This window comes from Colobus angolensis, unplaced genomic scaffold (genome assembly GCF_000951035.1).
Source record: "Colobus angolensis palliatus isolate OR3802 unplaced genomic scaffold, Cang.pa_1.0 Scaffold324, whole genome shotgun sequence".
NCBI classification, from domain to species: Eukaryota; Metazoa; Chordata; class Mammalia; order Primates; family Cercopithecidae; genus Colobus; species Colobus angolensis.
In genome coordinates this window covers 67,354-95,038 of record NW_012116533.1, presented here as the reverse complement: position 1 = coordinate 95,038, position 27,685 = coordinate 67,354, and the positions used below count along the sequence as shown (strand labels likewise).

Sequence of the window (27,685 nt, the reverse complement as noted above, 5' to 3'; positions counted from 1 at the left end):
GGCGTGGTGGCTCACACCAGTAATCTCAGCACTTTGGGAGGCCGAGGTTGGAGGATCCCTTGAGTCCAGGAGTTTGAGACCAGCCTAGGCAACAGGATAAAATCTCGATAAAATCATAGAAGTAGACTTGAGCACAATATGAAAGCATTTTCCTTCGAATTACCAGAATAAATAGAATCTTAGACTCCAAAGGGACCTCATGGGTATGTTGGCAGACAAAGCAGCATCTACCTTCTACTGGAGCATTTTTAGTAAAGGAACATTCCTATTACTCATGAGACACTTCCATTACTAAGTAGCAAATAATTAATTGTTAGAAAATTATTGCTGGCTGGGCGTGGTGGCTCACGCCTATAATCCCAGCACTTTGGGAGGCCGAGGCAGGTGGATCACCTGAGGTCAGGAGTTCGAGACCAGCCTGACCAACATGGTGAAACCCTGCCTCTACTAAAAATAAACCATTAGCTGGGCGGGGTGGTGGGCGCCTGTAATCCCAGCTACTCAGGAGGCTGAGGCAGGAGAATCACTTGAACCTGTTGGGGGAGGTTGCAGTGAGCCGAGATCACGCCATTGCACTCCAGCCTGGGCAACAGAGCAAGATTCTGTCTCAAAAAAAAAAAAAAAAAACAGAAAAGAAAAGAAAAGAAAAAAGAAAATTATTACTATCCATGGTTCCTGTAACTTAACCCATTGATTTTAAGTCTTGCCTCTTAGTGGTATCCAGATAAATCTACTCCTTCCCCAAATTCAACATTCATTCAACAACTACTTACTGAGAGATAACTATATACAAGAAACCAGTCCATGCACTGTGGTGAATACAAAGATATGTAAGATAAAAACTCTGGTTTCATGAATTTTCCAATTTAGCACCTAAAAGTAACTGCAACTTTAGCTATTTTGTGTGTGTGTGTGTCTCTTCTGCTGTGGTTTGTATAGCAAGAATGTTTCTAACTTGGCAATTGGATTGAAGATGGTAGGCAAGATGAGTACAATCTAGTATCTACATTTTCTGTTTGGTATTTTAACTGTATCTACCACAATGAATAAAATTACCACATTGTGTTATCAATTTACCAATCCCTAAACCAACGTAGTATACTGGAGAGAGGATGAGAATAAGATTCAGAAAATACAGCTTCCATCTCTGCCTCTGCAACTAAATAACTAGTTATCATCTTTCATTAATCACTTTCATGTAAAAGATGGAGTTGGTCTCTGTATAGCAGTGGTTTTCAAACTTCTTGTTTTCAAGACCTTTTACTGTCTTAAAAAGTATTGAAGACCCTATCATCTGGATTACATCTATCAACATATACCATATAAAAATTAAAACTGAGTAATATTTAAAATTACTTATTTATTCATTTTCAAGTGATAATAAACCCATTAAATGTTAACATATATTATGAATTTTTATGAAAATTACTTATATTTTCCAAAACAAAAAAAAAATAGTGGGAAGAGAGATTATTTTACTTTTTTTGTAGATTTCTTTGGTTTGATAAAAGCTGAATCCTCCTATCTGCTTCTGCATTTCTTCTGTTGGAATATATTGCTTTAGTTAAAATATATGAAGAAAATACGGTTTCAAATAGTTATATAGCTGGAAAAGTGTGTATTCTAATAGCCTTTTAAGATAATGTTAGTTGTAATGCAGAATCTGAAACTTTATCAACTAGCTTTTTGTATTCAATTACATTAAACTCATTGATCTATCTTGCCCTTTGAATGGATCTTTTACCTATGCATGATTTCATAACACTGTGTATTAGTCATTTGGAAAACATTAGTTCACTGACATATGCAGACTTTCCAAATGTTAACACTATTATACAATATAAAAAATACACATTAATATAATTACCAGCTTCATTAGAAAAGTCTGAGATTTGGGAAGCTGTCACACTCATAGTGTCAGGTTCAAGTTTTCCAAAATTCTCATTCTTACTGGAAAAGCTGAAATTTTTCATTGGCCACAAATACTGTCAGTAGTTTTCCTTGAAGTGATAGGCTCACTGTACTCATTTTCAAGAAAATGCCTGCCAAATACCCAAGTACAAATAACCACAGTTTGTCTCCTTTGTTTTTCAAGTAAAAATGAATTTTGGCTGGGTTTAGTGGCTCATGCCTGTAATCCCAGCTCTTTAGGGGGCCAAAGCGGGAGGACCTCTTGAGGACAGGAGTTCAAGACCAGCTGGGGCAACACAGCAAGACCCTGTCTCTAAAACAAACAAAAAAAGCGTTCCATGCAAAAATCAACTGGTTCAGCTAGCAACTCGAACAACTGCACAAGTGCTTTTCCTAGAAACAACTATCTTACTTCAGCGTACATAAGTGCTTTGTGTATACTTCCCATTTTGTCATATGTAACATTAAAAAGATACACACTCAAGGGTCAAAATTCAATTAACACAAATTAATGCTACATTGGAGACATTCTGAAGTAAAACTGGCTTTTTCCCCCCGAGAGTATGAGGAATGCAACTACTAAGAAAATGTGGTACACTGCAACAGTAATTTTACTCATCATCAGTGCAAATGTCAACATAGTGAGAAAAGTAAACATTCTTCATATTTGCTATGATACATATTCGCGTCCCCTCCAAAAAAATTCATATGTTTTAAAATTTTAATCCTCAATGTGATGGCATTAGGAGGTGGGGCCTTTGGGAGATGATTATGCCATGGGGTGAAGCCCTCATTGAGATTAGTGCCCTTGTAAAAGATGCTCCAGAGAAAAAAACCCTTTCCCCTTTCACCATGTGAGATACCACCTATGCACCAGAAACAGGGTCCTCACCAGATACTGAATCTTAGGTTTGACCTGCCTTGATCTTAGGCTTCTCAGCTTTCAGAACAATGAGATATAATTTGTTGTTTGTATGCCACCCAGCCTGAGGTATTTTGTTATGGCAGTCCAAACAAACTAAGATAATATTACTGTTAAAATATTCCTCATGTTCTCTAACAGGATTTCAGGAACCCTAAGGGTCCACAGACCACAGTTTGAGAACTACTGACCTAAAAGATCACTAATGTCCCTCCAACTCTAAAATGCCTATGAACAGTCAACAACTTTCATTTGTAGAACTCTACAAAACATTCATTTCCCTAGATAAGTAATACATCTTACATTTAACAAATACACCAATTTCTTACGAATCTTTTGTATCAACTGCTCTTGAGGACAAACTCATGAAGTTGTGAAACAGAAACCATTTCTTCCGTCCCCCCAAAACACCATGAGTTTATTGAGCTATTTTCCACCCTCCAACTTTTCTAGGTAGCATTGTGTTTTGGCCAGACGAGGGGCAGGGAGAGGCGGTTGTGTAAGTGACTGGACTAACTCTACGTTTATGGCCCTATTCCACTTGCCAATGTACTGATGTAAGCATATACATATAACACAATTTCAACCAATGATAAATAAGAGGTGCTTTCAGGGTGGTGCTGTGGGACTCCTTAGAAGGTTTTCATTGCTACTAAGAAGAGATACACATGAATAGTTCATACTCTCTTTCTACGGGGCATTGCAGTGTTTGTATGTGATTCCTGGAACTGCAGCAGCCATCTTCAGAGTATGAGGGGCACTAATATTAGAGGGCAAGTTGATAGGCAGAGTATGACAGTACAGAAAAATGGAAAAAACTTTGGTCCTTAATAGTGTCATTATTTGGCTGAATTAATTAACTTTGGAAATAATCAACCTCCAAACTTCTTGTTATGTGAGCTAAAAATTGTCTTTATTCTTTAAGACAGATAGTGTTTTTTAGCACTTGCAAGAAAAACAACCTATCTAATATAAACAGACACCACCATGCCTATCTTCCACATACAGAAACATTTTACTACATCAATTAAATTATGAGAATATGGACAGAGAAGGACCAGTCCTCCTTTAGCAAGGTTCTGGAGGGCTTGTAAATAAAGAATACACTAAACAATTTTTCAGTCATGTCCCACTCTTAATACCACTCCCCCTCTCAAAGTTCCATATCTCTTTCAGTACTCAATTAATGTCATATATACTGTAAGAAATTATGAAAGCAAACCAGCCAGTTCTCCTATATACAGGAAAAATATTATTTGATTGAATTATGGCATGATACAAATTCCTTAACAGAATTTCTTGAAGTCTTATTTTATTACTAACTGTCAAAAACACCATTCCATTAACCAAAATAGAACTTGCTTGTAAATGGTACTTACATTCTCTACAAGTTAGTATCTGACATTTACATCAGATTCATTAAAATAAAAAAAGTTAAAAATTAAATTTAGCAAAAGGCTGTTTCTTTTATAACATTTGCCTTTGACTGTCTTTAATTAATGAATAACAAGGGATTTAAGGTTCCTATTTCAAGAGGGTAGCAAGTACCATTATAGACTGCCCTTTTGGTTAAAGGCCAGCAGATGCTGCTAAAGGAACAAAGTACAGGTGAACCTGGACAGACTGTGAAGGTAAATAAATTCAAGCACTGATGCATAAAATGAGAATCTGGTTTGTTAAAATGAAAGGAGCCTATGTATCACATATCACACTGAAGATGTTTCTCTAAAATCCTCAAGAATTACTGCTATTTAAAAACAAATCTTTATAATAAAGATTTAGCTAAGTGTCTGGGTGGTTCATTTATAATGTTAATTAGAAAGAATACATTTTCAAAAATTACTTCTGTTCCGTGGCTGCTATCATCACAAGGGGATGAGATGATGGAATGATTACATTTTAAAAAGAAAATCATTAGAGGCTAAGACCAAATCAGCCAACCAACTGGCAATCAATTGAGCATCAATTCCATAGTCACCGTAGTAGATAGGAAAGAAAAATTAAGTCTGTCTTACAGGCACTCTTATACACTACTGATAGGAGTATAATTGGTAAAACCATTCTGGAAAGTAATTTGGCAAGAGCAGATCCCTATCACTCAGGAGCTTAAAGTTCAGCTATTCAAATGCCACCTGGAAAAACCATAATGCATAACAATTTGTGACTTTGCAGAGAAATACATTTGAATTGTGAAAGCTATAGGGCTGGCAAACAGGCAATGAATACATTTAGCTATTGAGGAAATGTGGCGAGAAGGTAAAGTGGGTGTGCTACAAATTGGGAGTGGTACAAAATGAGCGGAGGACCTCACATTCCATATGTACTAACCAGTTTAATTTTCTAAAAAGAGGAAATTGAGGCTGTGATATTATCACCCCAAAGTGGGAAAAACAGATTAAGAATTAATGAAGGGAAGTTTCTGGAATATCACTAAGGGAGAGAGGAAAGTTAAGGATAGTACTAGGTAAAGACACAGCCATTTAAGTGTAAGCCTGAAAGGCAGCTTCAGTGCAGGGGCTGGTGAGAGGGGTGGGGAAAGAGGTCAGAAGGGGCTCTTATTTCAGATGCATATTCACAAAACTCTTCTGGGGGAGGGAGAATGTCAACAAATTTGAGTATGTTATACCATTGTTATAGCTAGGAAGAGATCAGTGGGAGAGGTATTTGTGGAGGGCAAGTTCCACCTTCTGCTCAGGGGAGAAAAGTAGGAGGATATATGGTTCACGAAATTAAAATTTAAGCCCTTAAGGATGAACGGCCTATGCAGTTATGGTAAAGACTTATTAAAAGATGAGTCAATGGAGAGTCTTTCTTTAGAATCATCTCAAGTGACCAGTCACAGAAGGGTTTACAGAAAGGGCAATGAGAATTATTCAACTTTTTATCATGACTTTATTTTTCTCTATTATCTACTATGTATGAAATAGGGATTGAGGAGAATCTCACGAGCAGGTTCTAGAGCCTTGGTTTACATCTTGGCCCAATCATGTATCAACTGCATGGCCTTTGGCAAGTTATTTAACCCATGTGGGTTTCTGATTCCTTGCATATAAAAGTGGAAATAACATTAGCTATCTAACAGGATATAACATAGTAACCACTAAAAAAGTTACCATAATTTATCTGTTGATATAGCCTTTTTAAGTATCAGGGTCTACTGTATGTATCAAAGACTTGAAAAATACTTATAGTGTTTAACCCACTAATTCCCCGTGAAGGAGGCTGTAGCAATAAAATAATAAAAATACGGAATAAGAAACGTTCATGGCAGCACTTTTTACAATGGCTAAAAAATCTTGATATTTTAAAATATATTCTACAAAAATGAACAGGTAAATAAATTGGGGTGTGTATAAATACAAGTTGTATGTAATCATTTTAAAATAACATTTTAAAACTAAGAATGTTAACATGGGAAAGTGCTTGATAAGTGATCAAACGGTAAGAAATAAAACTATATGTAGAATAATCCTAACTTACTTTTTTATTTTAACCAATTTATTTTTTTTTTTTAGTTATTAGCAAGTGCTTACTTAATCAGGTTTTTAGTATTTTAAAAATTCAGTGTCTTCATGAAATGAAAACTTTACCATAGCAATTGAAACATGAATTGTGCTTAGTTTCACGATTCACGACCAAACTTTAACATATCATTTACAGTTCAAAAACTGTACCCTTACAAGTCATTGTTCTATGCCAAATTTATTTTAAAAAACAGATTATATACACAGGAAAGAAAATAATAAAAAGAACAATAATCAAAACACACACTATTATTCTGTGCTCAGCCAGCACAATTCTGGCCTGCTGGTAGAACTGTGGACATATTTTTATTTTCTTTATGTTTTTCAAGTTTCCAACATTGAGTAGCTATTACTTTTATTAGCATATAAAATCAACATACGAATTGGTTGAATGAATGAACAAATATACAGTTATTGCTTCAAAAGGGCCTTTAATCTAATAGAAAGAACAGATAAAATGTCATAAAACAAAATGCCTGTTTTATGCATTTTGCATAAAAATACATGCAAATACATGCAAATACAAAAGAGGCTAAATATTACAAATGTTCAAAGAAGGGCACCATCAGTATTTGATACTATAGTAAGGGAAAGTTTCACAGGACTGTTTATCTATTCTCACCAGTATGCAAACACCATGAAGGGAAGAACCTTGTCTTATCTTGTTTTAGCCATAGTGTCTAGCACAAAATGATTTTGTAGGCAGTACACCTCCATGAGCAGAAATAAAACAACATAAATAGATTTTTTGAGTACTTAGAAGTTGCTGAATAAATATCTGCTGAATAAATGTAAACATTATGCTGGAATTGAGCAAAGACTTGGATCCACAAAATTCTAATCAAGATGGAGGGCCAAAATGTGTATGCAGTGCTCAAGGGATTGTAGGAAAGCTTATCTAGGCTAGACTGGAGGGAGTATATTGTAAAATGTAATGAAAAATAAGGTTGGATAAGGGAAAAGATCATGATAGGCCTTGAAAATCATGCAGGGGATTTGAGTGTTGATGTAGTAAGAAATGCTAAGTCAATAAATATAATGACAATAATGAAATCTAAAATTGATTTAACATTTACTATGGTGTCACATACTATATGTTTTACATAACTTTTCTCATTTTATCCTCAAAAAAAATATGTGAGATAGGTGCTACTGCCTCCCTTTTTTTCAAAGAGGAAATTAAGGCTCAAAGATTACTATTTTGCTAAAAGTTACGCATCTACCAGTCAGATTCCAGCTCTGACTTCAGAGGCCAACCTCTTGAAGACTCTGTATAAGACCTCTACAAAGTCCACAAAACGTGTGAGGAGAAATACCAGAAGAGAATGAGATTTTACGTATATCTATTCTAGGGTCTTGGACTGGAATCAGAGGTATCATTATGAATCCATGATTTCAACATATATAAAGAGGGACTTCAAGAAATTGATATAGAAACAGGCAGGTGTGCATGTATACATCTATTTCCTAGTTCTGCCCGTTGACAGGGCCTAGAAGCAATGACACCTCAGTAGCAATAAGCATGCCAAGCACCCAGATCTTGGTTTCCACATACCATTCTCCAATAAAAAGAATCAGAGCTCCTTGGAGAAAAGATCCTGATTCCAGAGTTGGAGCAAGGAAATTAAAAAATGAGTCTGGAGGCAGGGTGCAGTGGCTCACACCTGTAATGCCAGCACTTTGGGAGGCCAAGGCGGGCAGATCATGAGGTCAGGAGTTCGAGACCATCCTGGCTAACATGGTGAAACCCTGTCTATACTAAAAATACAAAAAATTAGCTGGGTGTGGTGGCGGGCGCCTGTAGGCCCAGCTATTTGGGAGGCTGAGGAAGGAGAATGACATAAACATGGGAGGCGGAGCTTGCAGTGAGCCGAGATCATCGCGCCACTGCACTCCAGCCTGGGTGACAGAGCGAGATTCCGTCTCAAAAAAAAAAAAAAAAACAATAGAATCTGGAACATCTGTGGCGCCAGAAAGTAAGAGGGTGCTTAAAAAATGATGGAGACATGTTGAAACGACACAGGAGCCAATTTGAAGGGGCTCCTGTTGGCCAAATCTGGGTTTCAGCAAAAAACAAAAAGTAATAAGAGCATAATTCATTACAACCTATAGAATAAAACAAATATTAATTAAGTCCATACTACTATAAACAGCTGAGTAAATAAATATATACATTAAGAGTAGAGAAGAGGGCCGGGCGCGGTGGCTCAAACCTGTAATCCCAGCACGTTGGGAGGCCGAGATGGGCGGATCACGAGGTCAGGAGATCGAGACCATCCTGGCTAACACGGTGAAACCCCGTCTCTACTAAAAAATACAAAAAACTAACCGGGCGAGGTGGCGCGTGCCTGTAGTCCCAGCTGCTCGGGGGGCTGAGGCAGGAGAATGGCGTAAACCCAGGAGGCAGAGCTTGCAGTGAGCTGAGATCTGGCCACTGCACTCTGGCCTGGACGACAGAGCAAAACTCCGTCTCAAAAAAAAAAAAAAAGAGTAGAGAAGAGAAAGTTTTTTATTACAGTATAATTCAATCAATTAATAAATGTAAAAATGTTGGAAATTAAAATCAATGTCTGGCAAATGTCACAACAATAATTTATTCAAGCCAGAATCATCAACATATGCTAAAATTAGTGGGCAAATATACGATGAGAAACAGGATACTTACGCTGTCTCACAATATTGCCCTGCATAGTCTCACTTTGTAATTACAAAAGAAAAAATAGTGACTTTATAGTGAATAAACCTAGCAGACACCATCTTAACCAAGCTTTCAGGGATGTAAAGAGTCTCATGCCTTACATGTACAAACATCAAAAGGTAAATAAAAACACAGGAAAAAATACAAACTCTTACACTGCCACGGGACAGATACATACATAGATATATGCATAAGACTAAACACAGACATATATATATAGTTAGTGAATAAAATTGGATATGATAGGTAGGCAAATTAGTACAAAAAAAGAACAAAACTAAATTAACCATGTTAAGTAAAGTGTGTTACCATATACACATATCTGGTTGTTTCACAATAGACATGCTCCTGAAAAGTTTGGTGTATTTAAAATTAATGCAGTAACTGAGTAATTAAATAATCATAAGGCAAATCTTCCTTCAAAACAAATCATCTGTCACAAATTATAGTAGTTATATAAGTTGAAATGTTTACATATTGTGATTACATAAAATCATAAAACTTTCAACAGCATTTACTTTTAGATTGCTTTTAAATAATCTCACTCTATATACACAGATACAGAGGTCAAACTCTGATCTTTTTATTCTAGGCCCAAAGCTATTTCCATTACACCATGCTGCTTCTCCTAACATCATCAGGAAGACATGTAACCTCCATTATCGTTTCCATTTCACCTCTTGTGTCCAAAAAAAGTGGCAGAGATCCAAATACTTTACATACCAGTAAATCTCTACAGACCACATACAAAGTAGGCAGTATAGGACAGTCATTAAGAGCAAAGATTCTAGAGTCAAACTGCCTGGATTCAAATTTTCCAGCTTCACAAGGTACTACCTACGTGACTGGCTTTCTGGGAATGTATTCAACGTCTGTAATTTGTAGTTTTCTCATCTGTAAAGTGGGGATAATAATAGTATATGTCTCATAAGTCTAGTCTGAATATTAAATATGATAATGTGTATTATCATATTAGCACAGTGCCTGGCACATAGTAAATACTCATTATGCTATCTATAATAATAATGATGACGATTATGACAAATTTTTCCTATGGAGCAATATACTTCATAGAGGATGAAGTGTTTCATGGCTACAAACAACACTCCTACCCTTGATAAATTCGTGCCACTGGTCACAAGGAAGACAGTACGTTTAAACTAAAGAAAAATATCCAATCTACTTCACAGAAAACAACCTACTAACTACATAAAATAGAACTAACATAATTTTACATACTACCCACATCCACAAATCTAAGTTCATATCCCACTGACAGCGAATCAGTACAGGTATAATTGCCTTCACATAAAAATGTTATTTCCATCACTAGAAATTATATTTCCAACCTAAAACTGGCTTCTCTTATTATTAACCTTTTGGCATAGAAGTTACTTTATTCCACCTAATGAATGCTCTACCTAAAAAAAAAAAAACCTTCCACATATTTGTGATGTACCAATTTGGCATGATTTCAGAGATAAAGAAATCATTTATCTATAAAAGAGCAAAGCACTTTAAATAGCAACACTTTTGGTATAAAAACCCCAATACTAGACTACTCCAGTCAATGACTAGCCCTACCACCATCCAGTTTTACTCTGGAAATGGTCACCAATATCTCCAGCACTAGTATGGAGAGCAAATATCATTCATATTTTTGAGCCTATTAAAATATTTATGTATGAACCAGGAAAAACAAACCCTTAGTTTTAATAGAGGCACAATATCCTAATGATAGGAAAAGGGGATGTAAAATGTTCTTTAAAAATTATATAGGAGGAAAAGGGAAAGAGCTGTATGACTTCATGAATACTCATTAGTTTAAGAATCCAAGAAAACAAGCTTGCTCTCAAGTTTTGTCAATAAAAAGAAATCTCATTGTTAACATAAATTGATTTAATATAAATTGATGTGTAGTGTTGCTATACATACCTGTATAGTTGTCATCTGATGCAAATTTGTTAAAAGTAACATCAAAAAATATATATATATATTTAATCAAACATCTACAAAATATTTGTCCCTGGGCCAGATGCCATAAACAGAGGGCAACAAGGAGATGTTTTTAAAATGAACTATTTTCAACAGCACAATTGTAGTTTTATCCAAGTCTGTGTAGCCCTACTGACTGGCTAAAGCTTACCCCCATTAAGATGCTCTGCATCAAAAAAGTATTTTAAAATCATTTGTCTACTTTGATGGAAGAAAATTATGGCATGCATATTAAAAATATTTGATATGCATGGTTTTTCAGCAAACTTGCTATTATAATTATGATGTGCTCAGAGTAATATGAAAGTTAGTTTTCATACACTACGTACACATCTTCCAAAGGATAGAAAGAGGACATGTGATTTGAGGCATGCTAAATGTTATAGGGAAGCTAGACAGCTAACTTAAAAGTGGACCCAGATAAGCTGTAACATAGCAGCTGCTTATAAAGAATTGACAGTCACTCAACCATGTGAAGGCCTAACCCATGATCTCATATTAAACAGTTTTTAAAACCATCCATAATAATCACTCAAATACATTTAAATAATTTGTCACACACTTATTCTTTAGAGGTTATATTAAATTAAAAATGATGGGCTTCAGGCTGCAGAACATTTTCTCTCACAAAGCCATTCATTTTTTAACATCTGTCCCTCATCCCCAATAGGACAGTGGGTGGACTACCCAGACACCTTTCTAAGAGATATACTGAGGTTTGAATTCTACATTCCTAAAACTGAATAGAGCTTTTTGCTGCCATTTCACATGTACATCCTCCCCCACTTTCCTTTAAACTGGAACACTGACTCTCCTTTGAAAAAGGAGTATTTTCCTTTGAATAGGTGATGGGCAAATTCTCAATTTGTTCAGGTGCCTTGGTGGGTTAAAAAAAAGTAAACAAACAGAAAACCCATAACTTAGAAACAACAACAACAACAAAAAAGACGCAAAAGACCTGAAGCCTGAGACCTTACCTCACTCTTCTTGGTATGTTACCTTAGCATTTCACTTGTAAAAAGGATGTGAAAAAGGAAAAGCAGGTCAGTGGCTTGAATGACCTGAGGTGGGGGTAGATTCATGTTGCTTAAGGAAAGAGCAAAGGGGAAGAACTTCACTGAGGCGCTAAACACTTTGATGGAAGCTGGATTTTCGAAGAGCCAAAGTATTAAACTAGAGACAAAATTTAAAGAGTGAGTGGGCTGGGTACAAGAAGTGAAAAGGTTAGTCGCCAGTCAGGGAAACACCCGAGGGTGGAGGGAGGGGAGGAAAAGTGTTAAATACCCATCAGAGCCTAGTGAGCCGTTAATTAGTGTCCCTCACTTCTGACTTTGCTCTTGCCCCCAGAGCAGCTAGCTGCAGGGAAGCAAACAGCCCTATTTTTAAGCACTTAAACCTCTCCCTTGGACTTCAGAAGGCTTGAGTTACCCGTGTTGCAAACAACGTTTCTTCCTAAACATGAGAAAGCAAATTTGAATTCCCTGGTCAAGGCCGAAAGGAAGATAAAGGGACCAAAAAAAAAAAGGTAATTTCAGTGTGAAAGAGCTGTGATGGGCGCGGGGGAGGAGAGGGAGGACTTACCGCAGCCTCTGCAGGCTGCCCCCAAAGACTCAGGGCCAGTAAGAACAAGCCGGCAGCCAGGCTGACTCCACGCAGTTTCATTCTTCTCCGGCTCCCGCAGCTCCTTCAGCACCCGCACGAAATTCCCGGCTGGCTCTAACCAATTGGCATAATCTTGAGGGTTTATATGGAGAGAGCTAGAGCCGGAGAGGGACAGTGAGGCTTGGGTGAAGAGAAAGAAGCTTTTTAAGAATGGAAGAAAAAAAAAAAGAAGAAGAAGAAGGAGCTACTCTTCCTTCCCCTCTCCCCTCCCCAAAGCCGGTCTCTGAGGAGAACTTTTCCCTTCTGTCCAGACTTACAAACTTTTTCTTCACTCAGTTCCTACAGATCTACTTTCCTCCCTCTCTTCCCCCTGAACGGCCTCCCTCCTCACCAGCACAAGGGAATTTGAGTATCACTCCGCCACAGTTTTAGACTGCACCAGCAACCTGCGAGGGAGTGACGCTCAGTTATTTGGGGGAGGGAAACTTCCAGACTAGTCGACTGAGCACCATGAATCCAACCGGGAAGCTTTTCTATTCGTTCATTTGCACCTTCCTTTGATACTACTTTTCTAGGCTCAGTTCCACTCTCACTGGTGTGAGCACCAAAGCCAATTACAAAGAGACCTAAACTGGGACTATTTTTTTAGCGGATGGATCTCAGAGGGGCCGTGCTTTTTATTGTTAATCATTAGAAACAAATTTTGGTCGCTGCTCCCTGAGCTGCTGGTCTTCTTTACTTTCCAGCGGCTCACAGAACAGAGAGTTTCTATATACAAGCAGAAGATGTGAAAATATTGGGAATAAATAAAGTATATGCTTATAAACAAGAAAATAAGTATATGTGCGTGAATACTTTATGTGTGTTATATACATATAAGATTTGGGAGCATTCAGCAGGTATTGGTAATGACTCTATGGTATAATGTTATTCTAATACAGCTATATCTCTTTGTTTAGCTGCATTGAATGCCATAATTAATGCCTCTTAAATTAAGCTAATGTAAAAGGTATTGATTCTCATTGTAGTTGTGTTGCAGAAATATTTAGGGCAGGGAATTAAATAACTTTAGTGCAGTGTTTCTTGGAATTAATACAAACACTTAATTGGAAATATTTAAATAGAGTTGATGGCAGCTGAATCGATATCTCCCAAATAAAGTAGACTTGAATGGTCCTTTGATAATTCTGATATATAGATTTTTTTGAGTGACAGAAGGATCAGAAAATACTTTCTGCGAACTCCTTGGAGAATCTTCAAGAATTTGATGGAGAATTCTTCACAACATTTCTATCTCCCTAGAATTAACCACTTTAGAGTATTTCAAGGTTTTGGATCTACTTCACGAGGGCCCACTCATCCTTAGGTTCTGCTTAGCTCAGAGTTGATTTACAACTCCAGAAACTGTCTCCCCTTCCCAAGAGCCTAGTGTACAGTCAATTTGAATCAGTGTTGTATGCATTTGGGTATGTGTGCAAGGGCACTTTCGGGCCCATCTGTCTATGTGGGAATAGTATGCTTATGTCTCTTTATGTGTAACTTAACAGTAAAGTTGAAAGTATATGATGCACAGTTGTTTAGGTCTTAGCGTACAGGTCTCTAAGGGGTTGTGTGTGAAGCTGTGGAGATACTTAGGGCTGTTGTGTGGAAAGGTGCCTGAAAGTGAGAAAGACTACCGGCTGCCCAAGGTAAGGGGGATGATTGACAGCAGACAGCCCCGCCCCTTTCCCCTCCATTCCTTCCTCTCCTGCTGCATGGAACTGTCTCCTGAGTGCTGCAAGTTGTAACGGGCACCGCTGAGCCTGTTTCCCTTTGGGGCACTTCTTATCTAGAAGCTGTGTTTAGTTTCTTCCAAACTGGGCTACTTCGTCCACCTACTCTGTTCTGACTAAGGAAACAGCCTCTAAGCATCAGCAGAGCCCCGATGAGCCCGGGCCGCGGAGCCGCTTAGCAGTCTCCCGGGACCCAGCTCCGGAGGAGCCGCAAGCATGCACCCTGGGTGAGCTGTTGCTGCCCCAAGCTCCCCTCCTCTTTCTTACTTCGGGTTACTTTGCCAGGCCGGGACTGTACTTGTACTTCTGTCACTGCAGAGAAAGTGGGAGCAGGCATCCAAAAGGGTACGGGGGGCTACAGGCAGACGCACAAACTCGAAGCCTAGAGAGCCCATAGCACTCACCGTCCCTCCCGTTTCAGGTTGTGGCTGCTCCTGGTTACGTTGTGCCTGACCGAGGAACTGGCAGGAGCGGTGAGTCTCTTCTCACGACCCTTTTCCCTCCCCCTCCTTTGACCCTCTCACCATGGCCATCTCTAGTATTTATGTTAGGGGGTTGCAGAGAGTTTCACCGCGAGACAGAGTCTTCACCACTCCCCTTTCTAGTGGGACTTAATGAGATTCTTGAAGAGGAATAGCACGGTGTCAAGTCAGTATTTTCGGGACCAAGGTATCTTCCAAAACTTCGTAAAGGGTAGGGAAAACAAAAGTGGAAGACACAAGATGCACGCATTTCTGAGCGTCTTCCCCAGACGACTTAAGATGACTAGCATCTGATGCCTTCCTCTGCATCAATCTCCGCGGCATAAGAAACATAATTTTCCCTGGTTTTCAGGAACTTGAGTTGGCACACTAGTCTGAGAGTGGGAGGAGAGCACAAGGAGTGGAACTTGAAAGTGCCCCAGATACTATGGAAATGAACCTTCAGTACATGCTTAGAGCCCTTTGACAGTACCAGGTGACATCTGGATTCTTTAACTACCTGAATTGAACTGATACCACTAGGTGATGTTCAATTTCTGTCTGATGTGTCCTCTTACTCGTTTTCTGCATCACCAGAAAGTTAAAAGTTAAAGCTGTTATAACAGAAAAAAAAAATTCTAAGTTAACATTTCATAGGCTGTTTAGATGTCATCTATCAAATCAACTAGGGACTGCAGATAAAGAAATTTCTGAAGACATTTGGTCAAGAAAAGTTTAATGGGTCCCAGAAAGTAGAGAAATCTCCAGTGGAATTACTAGGATAATTTCACAAAGATGGAGTGACCCAAATAATCAAACATGCTGCAGTTTTCCAGTTTCACTAGCTACTTACACTGACAGAAATACAAACTGTTGAGTTTGAATATGAAGTTGTTCAGTTGTTGAATACTGTCTCACTGCTGTATTTTTTTAAAAATTTTTAATGATACCCAAAGCCATTCACTATATAGATGACTGATGAATATATATTCCAAATATTTATCTTGAGGGTTTTGATCGTTTTAACTGATTGGCTCTACTTTTTAATATTTTAAATATTTTTAAATACTATTATAGAGCCATACTTAATTCAACCTAATAAATCACCCAATGCGTTTATGAAAAAATGGATTATTTTATCTTGGCATATGATGTCTTTAAGAAAATACCAGAGTGAAGTGAAGTTATTTCTCTTATAAAGAGAGGATGATGCCAGAAAACTTGAATACCAACATCTTGTGACCCCTTAACTCAACATCAGTTCCTATGTAAGTAAATTCTTGACTTCGTAAGCAAAGATATTGATCTAAAACTCTGTGTACTTCTCCATCTTGTTCCTTCAATATACAAGTTTAGTTATGTATTACCTTCAGGCTCAATACTACATTAGTTGAAAATGCCAGGACTTGATTAGTTAACAATTCATCCAGGAATCTTGCCACTTGTAAGTGTCATGCTTGGGCAGAATACCCTCAAGCGAAACTTTTATTTTTAGACTCTGGCTGATTTTATTCAGTGTACTTTTGGGAAAAACACAACAGATCATTCCAGATAGCTGAAGACTTCACAAGCACTGCATCCTGTCACTTAATACCTTTAAAAACCACTTTAATGCTTGCAATTCTTTCAAGTATTGAAATGAGTCTCCAAAATTAAGCACTGCTTTGGTTTATGAGTTTTAGACTCTGTCTCATTGTTTTATGATGTCACCTGCTGTGTCAGTGTGATTGACCATGGTAAGTCTAAAATAGACCTTGAGCTCCGCAGAGAATACTTTATTTTTTGGCTTATTTAACTACAGAGCCACTTCCTTCACTTGTTGTTTACTTATGCACAATATCTTTGACATTGTAAAGCTATTTTTTTCAGTTTTGGGGAAAATGACAAATATAAAGAGAGTCACAGAATAAGTTATCAGAAGATGATTTTTCTGAAGGGATGTTTTGTTTTTTCTTTTACACACTTTGCACTGGATTCTCATCTGTACGGGCTGGTTCTCATCTTCTACACTCAATTCCAGTTTATCCTCGTGAGTTTGTTGTGTTTTTTACCCTTTGGATTGTTTTAAACATTCAAATTCTCTGTGCCATGTTTGACTAATATTAATGAAAATAGTTATTAAAAATAGATTGTCAAGAACTATGTTGCGTTTTGCTACGACAAAGTCTCTTTACTGTGATAATTAAGTTGCCAATAATATTGGCAAGCATTTAAAGATTGGGTCATTTAGGGGCTTTTGGGTTCTTCCTTTTCCCGAGTTTACAAAGCACATCTATATAAAGTAAAGGAAAACTAAATGTTAAAATCCATGTTAAAGAATGAGCTTCCATTAAATTTATTTTAAAGGAGTAATGATCTTCATTCAGGTGAAATATTTGCACAATTTATCTGCATAAAATAGAGTCTAGGATCTCAAAACATCCCTAATTGTCTTTGGCTATTAAGCTCCTAACTACCTAAGGGGCTGTGCTAGACTGAGCACAGCATGCAAAGATTTATTTAAACATAGTTCCTAACTCTCTAGGAATTTGCTTTCTCAGACAATGGTGGTCATTGTGTTCCTTAGAAGATAGAGTGCTTAATGATAAGTTATTATCTACATGTACTTGCATCGTGTTAGAGAAAAGTCTAGAAAGATACAAATCTCACCATCAATCAACGTGTCTAGGAAAAAATATATATCCCGAAGTAGTCAGATCCTTATGTTTTCTTCACACTTTGCCCCCTCCAAATAAGCTGTCAGGAAAAGGTCTAATACAATCAAGCATACTTAAAGTCAAAAGCCTAGGGGGATACTTATTTGGGTTGGGAGGAGGGTAAGGAGAGAAAACATTTCTATTGTCCCTTCTTCAAAGAGCATAGGTAAAATGCCTTTAGCTGCACTCAAATCAAGGTCTAATAGAAATATCAACTTCTTTCTTTAAAGTTGTAACATGCCCAGGTAGGTCCTTTCTGTTGTGATTTTCAGTCTTATAGCAGTCATCAAAATATGAATATTATGTAAAGGGAGTTTAGAGATGGAGACAATCTCTTCCTGTTCTAAAGATCAAGAGGAATATTTGCATTATCTGGGGCTGTGTCTCTATAAATCCTTAGAGTACTCTTCTACTTTACCTGCTAGCAAATATCCTATATCAGCTAGCTATGAAAAATCACAACATATAATATACATGTGTGTATATGTGTATATAAATATATAATATGTATATATATCTTGGGATGACTAAGGATACTGATAGAAATGTATGAGGACATTATCAAGTAAATCATCAAGTGACTGTAAATGGCTAATCCATAGGTGATAATACATATACATTATTTACAGGTCAAATTCAAATATATTTTAAGATAAAAGAGGAGGGGATAATAGATATTATTATCTAAAGTGTTACTAAGGAAGGAAATATATAACCATATCAAAAATTGTTTTATTACATATTTTAATGATTGTATTTCAATGTAACCCGTTTCCATTGTAATCCCATGTATTTCATTGTATAATTCTAAAACTAGCAGGGTGCAGTGGTGTGTGCCTGTAGTCCCAGCTACTTAGGAGGAGGCTGAGGCAGGAGGATTGCTTGAGACCAGAAGTTTGAGGGTGTGACACGCCATCATCGTGCCTGTGAATAGCCACTGTACTCCACCCTGGGCAGCAGAGTGAAACCCTGTCTCAAAAAGAAAAAAAAAATAGTATTCTAAAAAGGAGTGCGTAGGTTTCACTAGACTGCCAAAGTATGGCATTAAAAAAGTACCTCTAGTTCAAGAAAATTGGTTTTACAAAAGCAGTTCAAAATTGGTTTTACAAAAGCATTAAAAAAGTACCTCTAGTTCAAGAAAATTGGTTTTACAAAATCACTTTCTAATGTTTGTTCAGGCATGGGGGGAATTGTGTTGACTGTAAGTGCCAACAATCTTTTAATTTTTAAGCATAGTTTGGAGTCTTCAGTAAACATGCTCATATATTCTGTAAGCTCATAATCAAGTCATATGACTGGAGTATACTGTTTCCCTTATTATCTCATTAATAGAATAAAACTGATTGACCTCAGTTATTAATATTGGTTTTTATTTGCCTGAATTATATGGATTATTTCATAATTTTAGCACAGGTGCGATTGTGGCACACCACAGCCTCAAGCAATCCACCTGTCTCAGCCTCCTGAGTAGCTGGGACTATAGGCACACACCATAGCTCCCTGTTAGAATAATCTTAAAAGTATGGCTGGGTGCAGTGGCTCATGCCTGTAATCCCAGCAGTTTGGGAGGCCAAGGTAGGTGGAGTGCTTGAGCTCATGAGTTCGAGACCAGCCTAGGCAACATAGTGAAACCCCGTCTATACAAAAAATACAAAAATTAGCTGGGCATGGTGGTGCACGCCTATAGTCCTATCTACTGGGAGGCTGAGGTGGAAGGATGGCTTGAGCCCAGGAGTTAGAGGTTGTAGGTGAGCTGAGATCATGACACTGCACTACAGCCTGAGCAATAGAGCTAGACCTTGTCTCAAAAAAAAAAAGCAAAAGGAAAAGAAAAAAAAAAAACAGTATACAGTAATATACTTGGAGTATAGACTTGCCTTATGCTGTATAGGTGACAAGACATACACACATAAAAAGAACATCATGGGATAACATCAGGCTATATTAAACTATTAAGTCCTTTATATCTGCCTGAATGTCCCAGTGAGGCAGATCATAGGGCTTTTACTTGTTTTAAAGTCTAATTAAATGCTCAAGGGAAAATGGTAATGGGAAAATTAGCTAAGAGCAATTATCAACTCTCTTACTTTCTTTAATCTATCCCTTTCCTAGGGTTTCAATTTTTCTTCTATAAACAATATTGAATTCTCCTGCATTATAACAGTGAATTAAAAAATAATCACTTCATTTTCTTTAATAACTCTAACCTCTTCAATTGCATTACCCCTAAGTTTCTGGGTATTGTCTAGTCTTCATCACCAACCACTTACCCTTCAACCTATTACAGTCTCACCTGAGTCTACTCCAGGAAAACAGCCCTCTTTCAAGCTTCTAATGGCTGCCTAATTACCAAACCCAATGGCTTATTTGCAGTCCCGGTTCTATCTGACTTCACTGTGTTATCTGACATTTCCCAGTCACTCAGATACTTCTTTTTCCCCTTGTTTTTTGTTTTGTTTTGTTTTGTTTTGTTTTTTGTTTTTTTGTTTGAGACGGAGTCTCACTCTGTCACCCAGGCTGGAGTACAGTGGCACGATCTTGGCTCGCTGCAAACTCCACCTCCCAGGTTCAAGTGATTCTCCTGCCTCAGCCTCTTGAGTAGCTGGGACTACAGGTGCCCACCATTCACCCACCTAATTTTTGTATTTTGAGTAGAGATGGGGTTTCTCTGTGTTAGCCAGGCTGGTCTTGAATTCCTGACCTCAGGTGATCCACCTGCCTCAGCCTCCCAAAGTGCTGGGATTACAGGCATGAGCCACCACACATGACCTCCTCTTGTTTTTTAAGACATTATACCTCACTAGGGAGCTGGTAATAATCCTGAAATAAATAATCTGGAATCCCATAATTCTAAATGTCAAAATCCTGAAAGACCAAAATCCCAAAAATATTCTGGAAAAAGTAATTTTAAAAATTATTTAAAAGATATTTACTGCCGGGCGCGGTGGCTCAAGCCTGTAATCCCAGCACTTTGGGAGGCCGAGACGGGCGGATCACGAGGTCAGGAGATCGAGACCATCCTGGAAACCCCGTCTCTACTAAAAATACAAAAACTAGCCGGGCGAGGTGGCGGGCGCCTGTAGTCCCAGCTACTCCGGAGGCTGAGGTAGGAGAATGGCGTAAACCCGGGAGGCGGGGCTTGCAGTGAGCTGAGACCCGGCCACTGCACTCCAGCCCGGGCGACAGAGCGAGACTCCGCCTCAAAAAAAAAAAAAGATATTTACTTACATTTTTAAAAGGATAGTTGTTTGAGAAACATAAAACACAACAGAACACTCCAAAGGTCACTTTACATAATAAAATGGACAACAATAACATACATAGTTTTGTACAGATAAACAGTATGTACTAGTGATAGTCACACGTGTATGACAGTTATAAGTAGTTGAACTGTATTCACAAAGAAATAGGTCAAAAGAAAAATGTATAAAGACATATCACTATGGTTGGTAATTGTGTGCATCCAGCTTTGTAACTGTAGTCATCTGAAATACCTTGATGAACAACCAAAATCTTTTGACAAGATAGATAAAAAAACACCATAGGTGATCACCATATATGCAATCATCCAAAGAGCCAAGATCTTGAGAAATTTTATCTTTCAAAAATGTGGGTATACAAAAAGACATCTCTTCATTCACTGAGGAAGTTTTCACATTTTTACATACACACACAATTCTTACACACAAAGTCAACATTGTGATAATACACTTTCATGGAGTCAAATTTCTGATGTCCAAGGCAACAGAAGAAAAGCCTGCCCCAGCTCTCAGAGAGAGACCAATTTGCCTTCTCTATTTGTTCTCTCCCAGCCCCTAGCCTATTGGATGGTGCCCACCCACATTGAGGGCAGATCTTCCCTAGCTTGTCCACTGGGACTCATACATGAATCTCCTTTGGAAACACCCTCACAGACACACCCAAAATAATACGTTACCGGGTTTCTAGGTGTTCCTTAATCCAGTCAAATTGACACCTAAAATTAAGTCTGCAAGTCCACCCCTTGTCAACTTGGCACCCATTATGCATCTCCTTAAACCATACTTAATTTCTGAATAAAGACATTGACAAGGAAATAGTTTCATCTCACATGATGCAACTAACATGGCACAACTATCCCACCTGCAACCAAAAACACACTTCCCCGGAAATCAGTTTTCAGGATTTCAACATTCGGGATTGTAATCTTTCAGTATTGTGATTTTCAGGATTTTAAATGTCAAAGATTTTAGACTCTAGGGATTTAGACTTTAGGGATTTTGATCTTTGGGATTTCAACATTTGGGATTATGGCATTCGCGATTGTGTCTTTTGGGATTATGACAAACTTGCCTCACTAGTTCTCCTTATACTTCTCTGATCTTTTTATTTATGCTGTTCATTCAACAAATATTTATTGAGCAACAACTATATTCCAGATGGTATGCCAGGCCCTAGTGACACAGTGGTGAATAAGTTAGCCATGAACTTTGCTGTTATGGAATTTATAATCTTTATCACTCTCTTGTCCTAAAATGATGGGATTTTCCCAAAACTTAATTCTTTACTGTCTTCTTGCCTCAATGGTTTTAACTATGCCTCCTATACAGTGATGATTATCAAATTTATATCCCCAGCCAAGACATCTCTTTTGAGCTCTAAATCTATATTTCCAATTGCCTACTAAGCCCTCATACCTGTCTCTCAATGAGTTGATATATACAAAACACTTAAAATGGTGCCTGGAGTTTAATATAGGCACTCAACCGGAGCCAGCTATTATTATTTTTATTGCCCCAAATACAGTATATTTAAAGGTGAAATTGTGTTCTTCTCCTTCCCATGACACTCCAACCGGTTGTGATCTTTTTTATTTTTGTTAAATGTCATCACCATCCACCAAGTTTCAGCAAGAAGCTACAGAATCAGCCATCAGCTCTCATTATTTCCAAAATTCTCACCAAGTTTTGATAATTTTACCAAAAATCTATAGAATCTGGCGTTTCATTCATATTCTGTTGGCTTCAAACTTCATACATCAGTGGCCTCCTAACTGGTTTTTCTACCTCCTGACTCCATCCTTATCTCTACATTGCCACCAGAGTTATTTTACTAACAACAAACCCAGTTATGTTATCTTCTGATTTAATACCTTTATTGGTTTCTTGTTTCTTTCAGGATAAAATGCATACTACTTGGTTTGGCACATTTAAGGGCTTTCATTTTCTGGCCCAACTACTTTTCTAGCCTCATGTTGGTGTGTTTCTTCCTACCAGTCCTTCTTTCCAAACTCATGGTGTATGTTACACTTCATTCAGACTGAACTTCTCACCATTCCCAAACCACTTTATGTTCTTTCACATCTCTTTGCTCCTGGATATGCAGTCCCTCTCTCTGGAATATCCTTTTCTATTGTTTCTGCTTTCTTTTCTATCTAGTGAACTCCTACTCAATCCTTAATACCCAGACCAAATGTAATTTTCTCTATGAAACAGTTCAGTTCCAGACCTCTTCAGAATGAATTTATTCTTCCTTCTCCTGTGCTTCCAAGGAGCTTTGGGCCTCTTTGGTAGCACGTCCATGTGGTGGTAAGATTCCTATGCTTATATGACTACGTTACATTCTTCAACCTTGTACTTAGGATGTCCAGGATACTGCCAGGCTGAGCATAAGTGATCAATAGATGACTTTCAAATGAGTAAACATCTCCTAATGGCTCGCAACAAACTGCCTTCTCCCTGTCTATCTTAAAAATTACTAATGTTAACTCCAATAACAATTGAATTTATGGAAAAATATCAACCCTGTTCAGTGATATAATGTTTAAGAGAAAGCACTGTAGAATCAGACTTTTGTCTAAATGCTGCCTCTGCCCTCTGACACTTCCTAGCTGTGTGACTTAGAGTAACTCATTTTACCTTTCTGAGATTTAATTTTCTTTTTTCTTTGTGAGTGTTTCCTTGAAATTTTTGTTGAGATAATTGTAGTTTCACATGCAGTTGTAAAAAATAGTACAGAGAGATCCTATGTACCCTTACCCAGTTTTTCCCTAGTTGTAATACTGTAATATAATATCACAACCCAGATACTGACATTGATAACATTCACTGATCTTATTTCATTTTCCTTGTACTCATTTATATGTGTGTATTTAGTTCTATATAATGTCCTCACAGGTGTAGGTTGGGATATCCATTGCCACAGTCAAGATACCAAAGTCAACAAGGATCCCTCATGCTGTCCTTTTATAACCACATCCATATTCCTCCTCCAACAACATATATTGAGTTTTGACAAATGTGTACAGTTTTATAACTGTCTCCACAATTGTAATAAAAACATTTATTTCCCAGAAAATTCCCTTACACTCTTTGCAGTCAATTCCCTCCCGCTCGTTCTGCACGCTAGGCATCCACTGATCTGCTTTCTATTATTGTAGTTTTACCTTTTCTAGAATTTCATACAAATGTAATCAGCATAGTGCTTTTGAGATTTGTCCATGTTGTTATAAGTATCAGTAGTTCATTCCTTTTATTGCTGAGTAATAAAAGGAATGGATATATCACATGTTATTTCTCTCTTCATCAGTCCATAGACGTTTAGGTTGTTTTCAGTTCTTCATTATTATGAGCAAAGCTATGAATATTCAAGTCCTCATGTGAACATGTTTTCATTTCTCTTGGGTAGATATCCAGGAGTATGATTGCTCTATGGTAAGCACATATTTCATTTTGAATAGTTTCTAAGTCTATAGCTTCATATTCACTGATTTTTCCTTCTTCGGAGTCTAATCTGATATTAATATCATCTGTGTGTTTTTTTCATTTCAGATATTATATTTTTCATTTCTAGAAATTCCTTTTGGATTTTAAATTTTACAAACTTCCATTCTTCTCATCATCCTGGTCACATTTTCCTCTATCTTCTTGAACCCATGAATCCTTTTTTTAACTTTTATTTTAGGCTCAGGGGTCACATGTGCAGATTTGTTACATAGGTAAACTCGTGTCACAGGAGTTTGTACAGATTATTTCATCACCCCAGTACGAAGCCTAGTACCCAATAATTATTTTTTCTGACCCGTTCCCTCCAAGGTTTAATTTTCTCATCAGCAGAAAAGGGATGATGATATTATACTCTATTCTTGAGGTATTATTGTGGATGCTATATGTGAACATGCCATGCACCAGGTAGATGCTAAATTCCTCTCCCATCTTTCCACCCCCCCACTATCCTCAGAGAATTAAAAATCATTTCCCAGTTTTGACAACTGATGTATGATAAAATGAGAGAAAGGGAGATGTCAGAGAAGACTCTCTTAATTGCAGATTGTATGTCTAGAACAAACTTGTCCAACCTGTGGCTCAAGGGCCACGTATGGCCCAGGACAGCTTTGAATGCAGCCCAACACAAACTGGTAAACTTTCTTAAAACATTACAAGATATATTTACTATTTTTTTTAGCTCATTAGCTATTGTTAGTATTACTGTATTTTATTTGTGGCCCAAGACAATTCTTTTCCTTCCAGTGAGGCTCAAGGAAGCCAAAAAATTGGACATCCCTGGGGACAATGGCCATATTTCTCAGTTGTCCCCCTCATCTCTTTACACCAGTTTCACCACCAAAATAGTAACATATGTTTTCAAGTGTTTCAAGTTTACAAAGCACTTTATCATATATTATTTCATTAGCTGCTCGAGACAATCCTGTGAGGGACAAATATTCTTATTCCAGAGAGATTAACTGATTTATCTAAGCTCACAAACCCAACAAATGACAGAGTTACTGTGCTATCTCTTTAATTTAGGTTTTTTATCATCTCTTATCTGGACTTCCTACAGCAAACCTAACTGTTCCGGTTTCAGATTTCCACTGTCTCCTCATTGGCTTTCCTGATATCCATCCTCTCTGAAAGCAAAGAGCTTATTCTAAAACACAAATTGATCACGCCACTCTAACATTTGTGGAACCTACCTACACCCATAGGGTATCTGATCTGGCCCTGCCTACCCATCCAATTCCATCTCCTGTCTTGTCCTCATGTAACTGATGTTTACATCACAGTTATACTTGTGATGTTGGTTTAACAGGACATGCATATTCACTCCTGCTTCTCCTGCTTTTTTCATCCTCTGCCTTGCCTTCCTCCTGTCTCTACAGATGGACATATTGTTCTTCTCTTAGGAAGTTAAGTTAGTATTTTTCTTAAGTCTCCTCTCCTTTTGTCCTTCTGTTTCTCACTGTTTTTTCTTCCCTTCAGCTAATATTTATTTAGTGACTACTATGTGCCAGGCATTGTGGTCGACTCCACTGTGGGAAGAACTATGTCAAGTACTAAGCCACCATAGAGCACAAGGAGGGGGAAGAGGAAAGAGAGAGGTAGATCTTTGTGAGATGTGGATGGAGGATAGGAAAAGAGTCAAACCTGTTGTGCGCTCTTACTTGCTCCGTAACTCCTCAGAGCATTTACCTAATACCTGTACTACCATATATCTCTATGTGGGGTGTGATTGGCATTATAGTTATTGCCGGCCACTTATTTTGTGTCCAGTACTCTAACAAACCCTTTATACATGGAGGACTCACTCCTGCAGCATATATCTGGTCCTTCCACATTTATCAAATGTAGGCAAGCCATGAGGTATGCGTCTATTCTCAAGCTTTCTGGGGGTTCTGTATTTAATTCTGGGTGTCCATTTCCTGATTTTTTCCCCTTCTATTTCTTTATGAAGTGGTTAAAAAATTAAAAGCTGTAACTTTAAAGCCAAATATTCCCAGGTTCAAACACAAACTCCCCTATTAACTATGGCCTTATGACAAATCATTAAATATATTTTCAACTGTAAAATTATTACTATTGCAGTTATTATTTTCCCTTCATTCATTGTGATTGCCTCTCTACCAAAAATGGGTAGTGAGCCCATTTGGGTGACAATTTAGGAAAAAAAATGCTTAATTATTTGTTGAATTTGTTTTTCAAGTGTCCTAAGGGAAAAAGAGTTAGAATTTTTATTTCACTTGTTCCAGTTTCCCCAAAGCCACTTCTACCTCTGGTGCCCTACCTTTGTGATTTCCTTTGGAGATCTGCTTCCCAACTAAAGACTATGCCCAAAAGCACCACCCCAGGCATCTGTGAGGTCCCAGTTCCCCTTTGTCTAACAATAATAAGGTTAGTTTGCCATTATCTTTCAGTCTGGTTTGCTTGTATTGAGGGGGAGTTGGTGTTATTCAGTGGAAATTTCCCTGGTCATAAAGCTCTACAACATTTACCTCAGAAAGGCTTTCCTAGAATTGTCTGGGACCTCTGGCTCTGAGGCTGAATTGGTCTTTTGGAAGACAGATTTTTCTCTTGGGGAGGGAATAAATGTTACTGATATTTTTCCTTGCTCTGTACAACTTTGAGTGACCATGTTTCCGTACCCAAGGGAAGAGGATTGGCAAAGAAAATTTAAAATGACTAGATTTCTAAACTCTGTTTGTGAGTGTAGCAGATCCCTTAAAGACTGGAACAAACCTTAGATTTATGAGATTTATATTGTCTTTTAGATATGATTAAGTTGCATAAATACCATCTAGCACCGAGCATGCAACTAGATATCCAGAACATGCTCTTAGATACTGATGTTGAGGTTGCTGTTGATAACGAAGAAAAACGGGACACTCTATTAGGACATTTTTCAAAATTTACAACAGTAGACCCCTTTTCCCCCAAACTAAATCTCATATGCCCTCCCCAAAAATATCAATGTATTTGTTAATAATTCAAAATTTTAGCAGTAATTTATAAAGTCGGGAAGGAAGAGCTTGAAATGAACATAAACGTCTGAAACTGAGAGCTATAGAAGTCTTTGTGTGTGTGTGTGTGTGTTGCTCTGTCGCCTAGGCTGGAGAGCAGTGGCGCAATCTCAGCTCACTGCAACCTCCGCCTCTCAGGTTCAAACTATTCTCCTGCCTTAGCCTCCCAAGTAGCAGGGACTACAGGCACCCGTCACCAAGCCTGGCTAATTTTTTTGTATTTTTAGTAGAGACAGGGTTTCACCTTGTTAGCCAGGATGGTCTCAATCTCCTGACCTCGTGATCCACCCCCATCAGCCTCCCAAAGTGCAGAGATTACAGGTGTGAGC

At 37.8% G+C, this 27,685-nt stretch overlaps 1 protein-coding gene across 2 annotated transcripts in view; it reads right to left on the bottom strand.

The window, feature by feature from the left end:
- The window catches only part of COL4A5 (collagen, type IV, alpha 5), a 304,873-nt gene extending 291,878 nt beyond the window's left edge, over positions 1 to 12,995 (bottom strand). For both annotated transcript variants that reach the window (XM_011951663.1, XM_011951664.1), the window contains exon 1: positions 12,632 to 12,995. In XM_011951663.1, coding sequence (XP_011807053.1) covers positions 12,632 to 12,712 — 81 coding nt within the window. In that variant the 5' untranslated portion in view covers positions 12,713 to 12,995. The remainder of the gene's footprint in view (positions 1 to 12,631) is intronic.
- Positions 12,996 to 27,685: the final 14,690 nt, after the last annotated feature.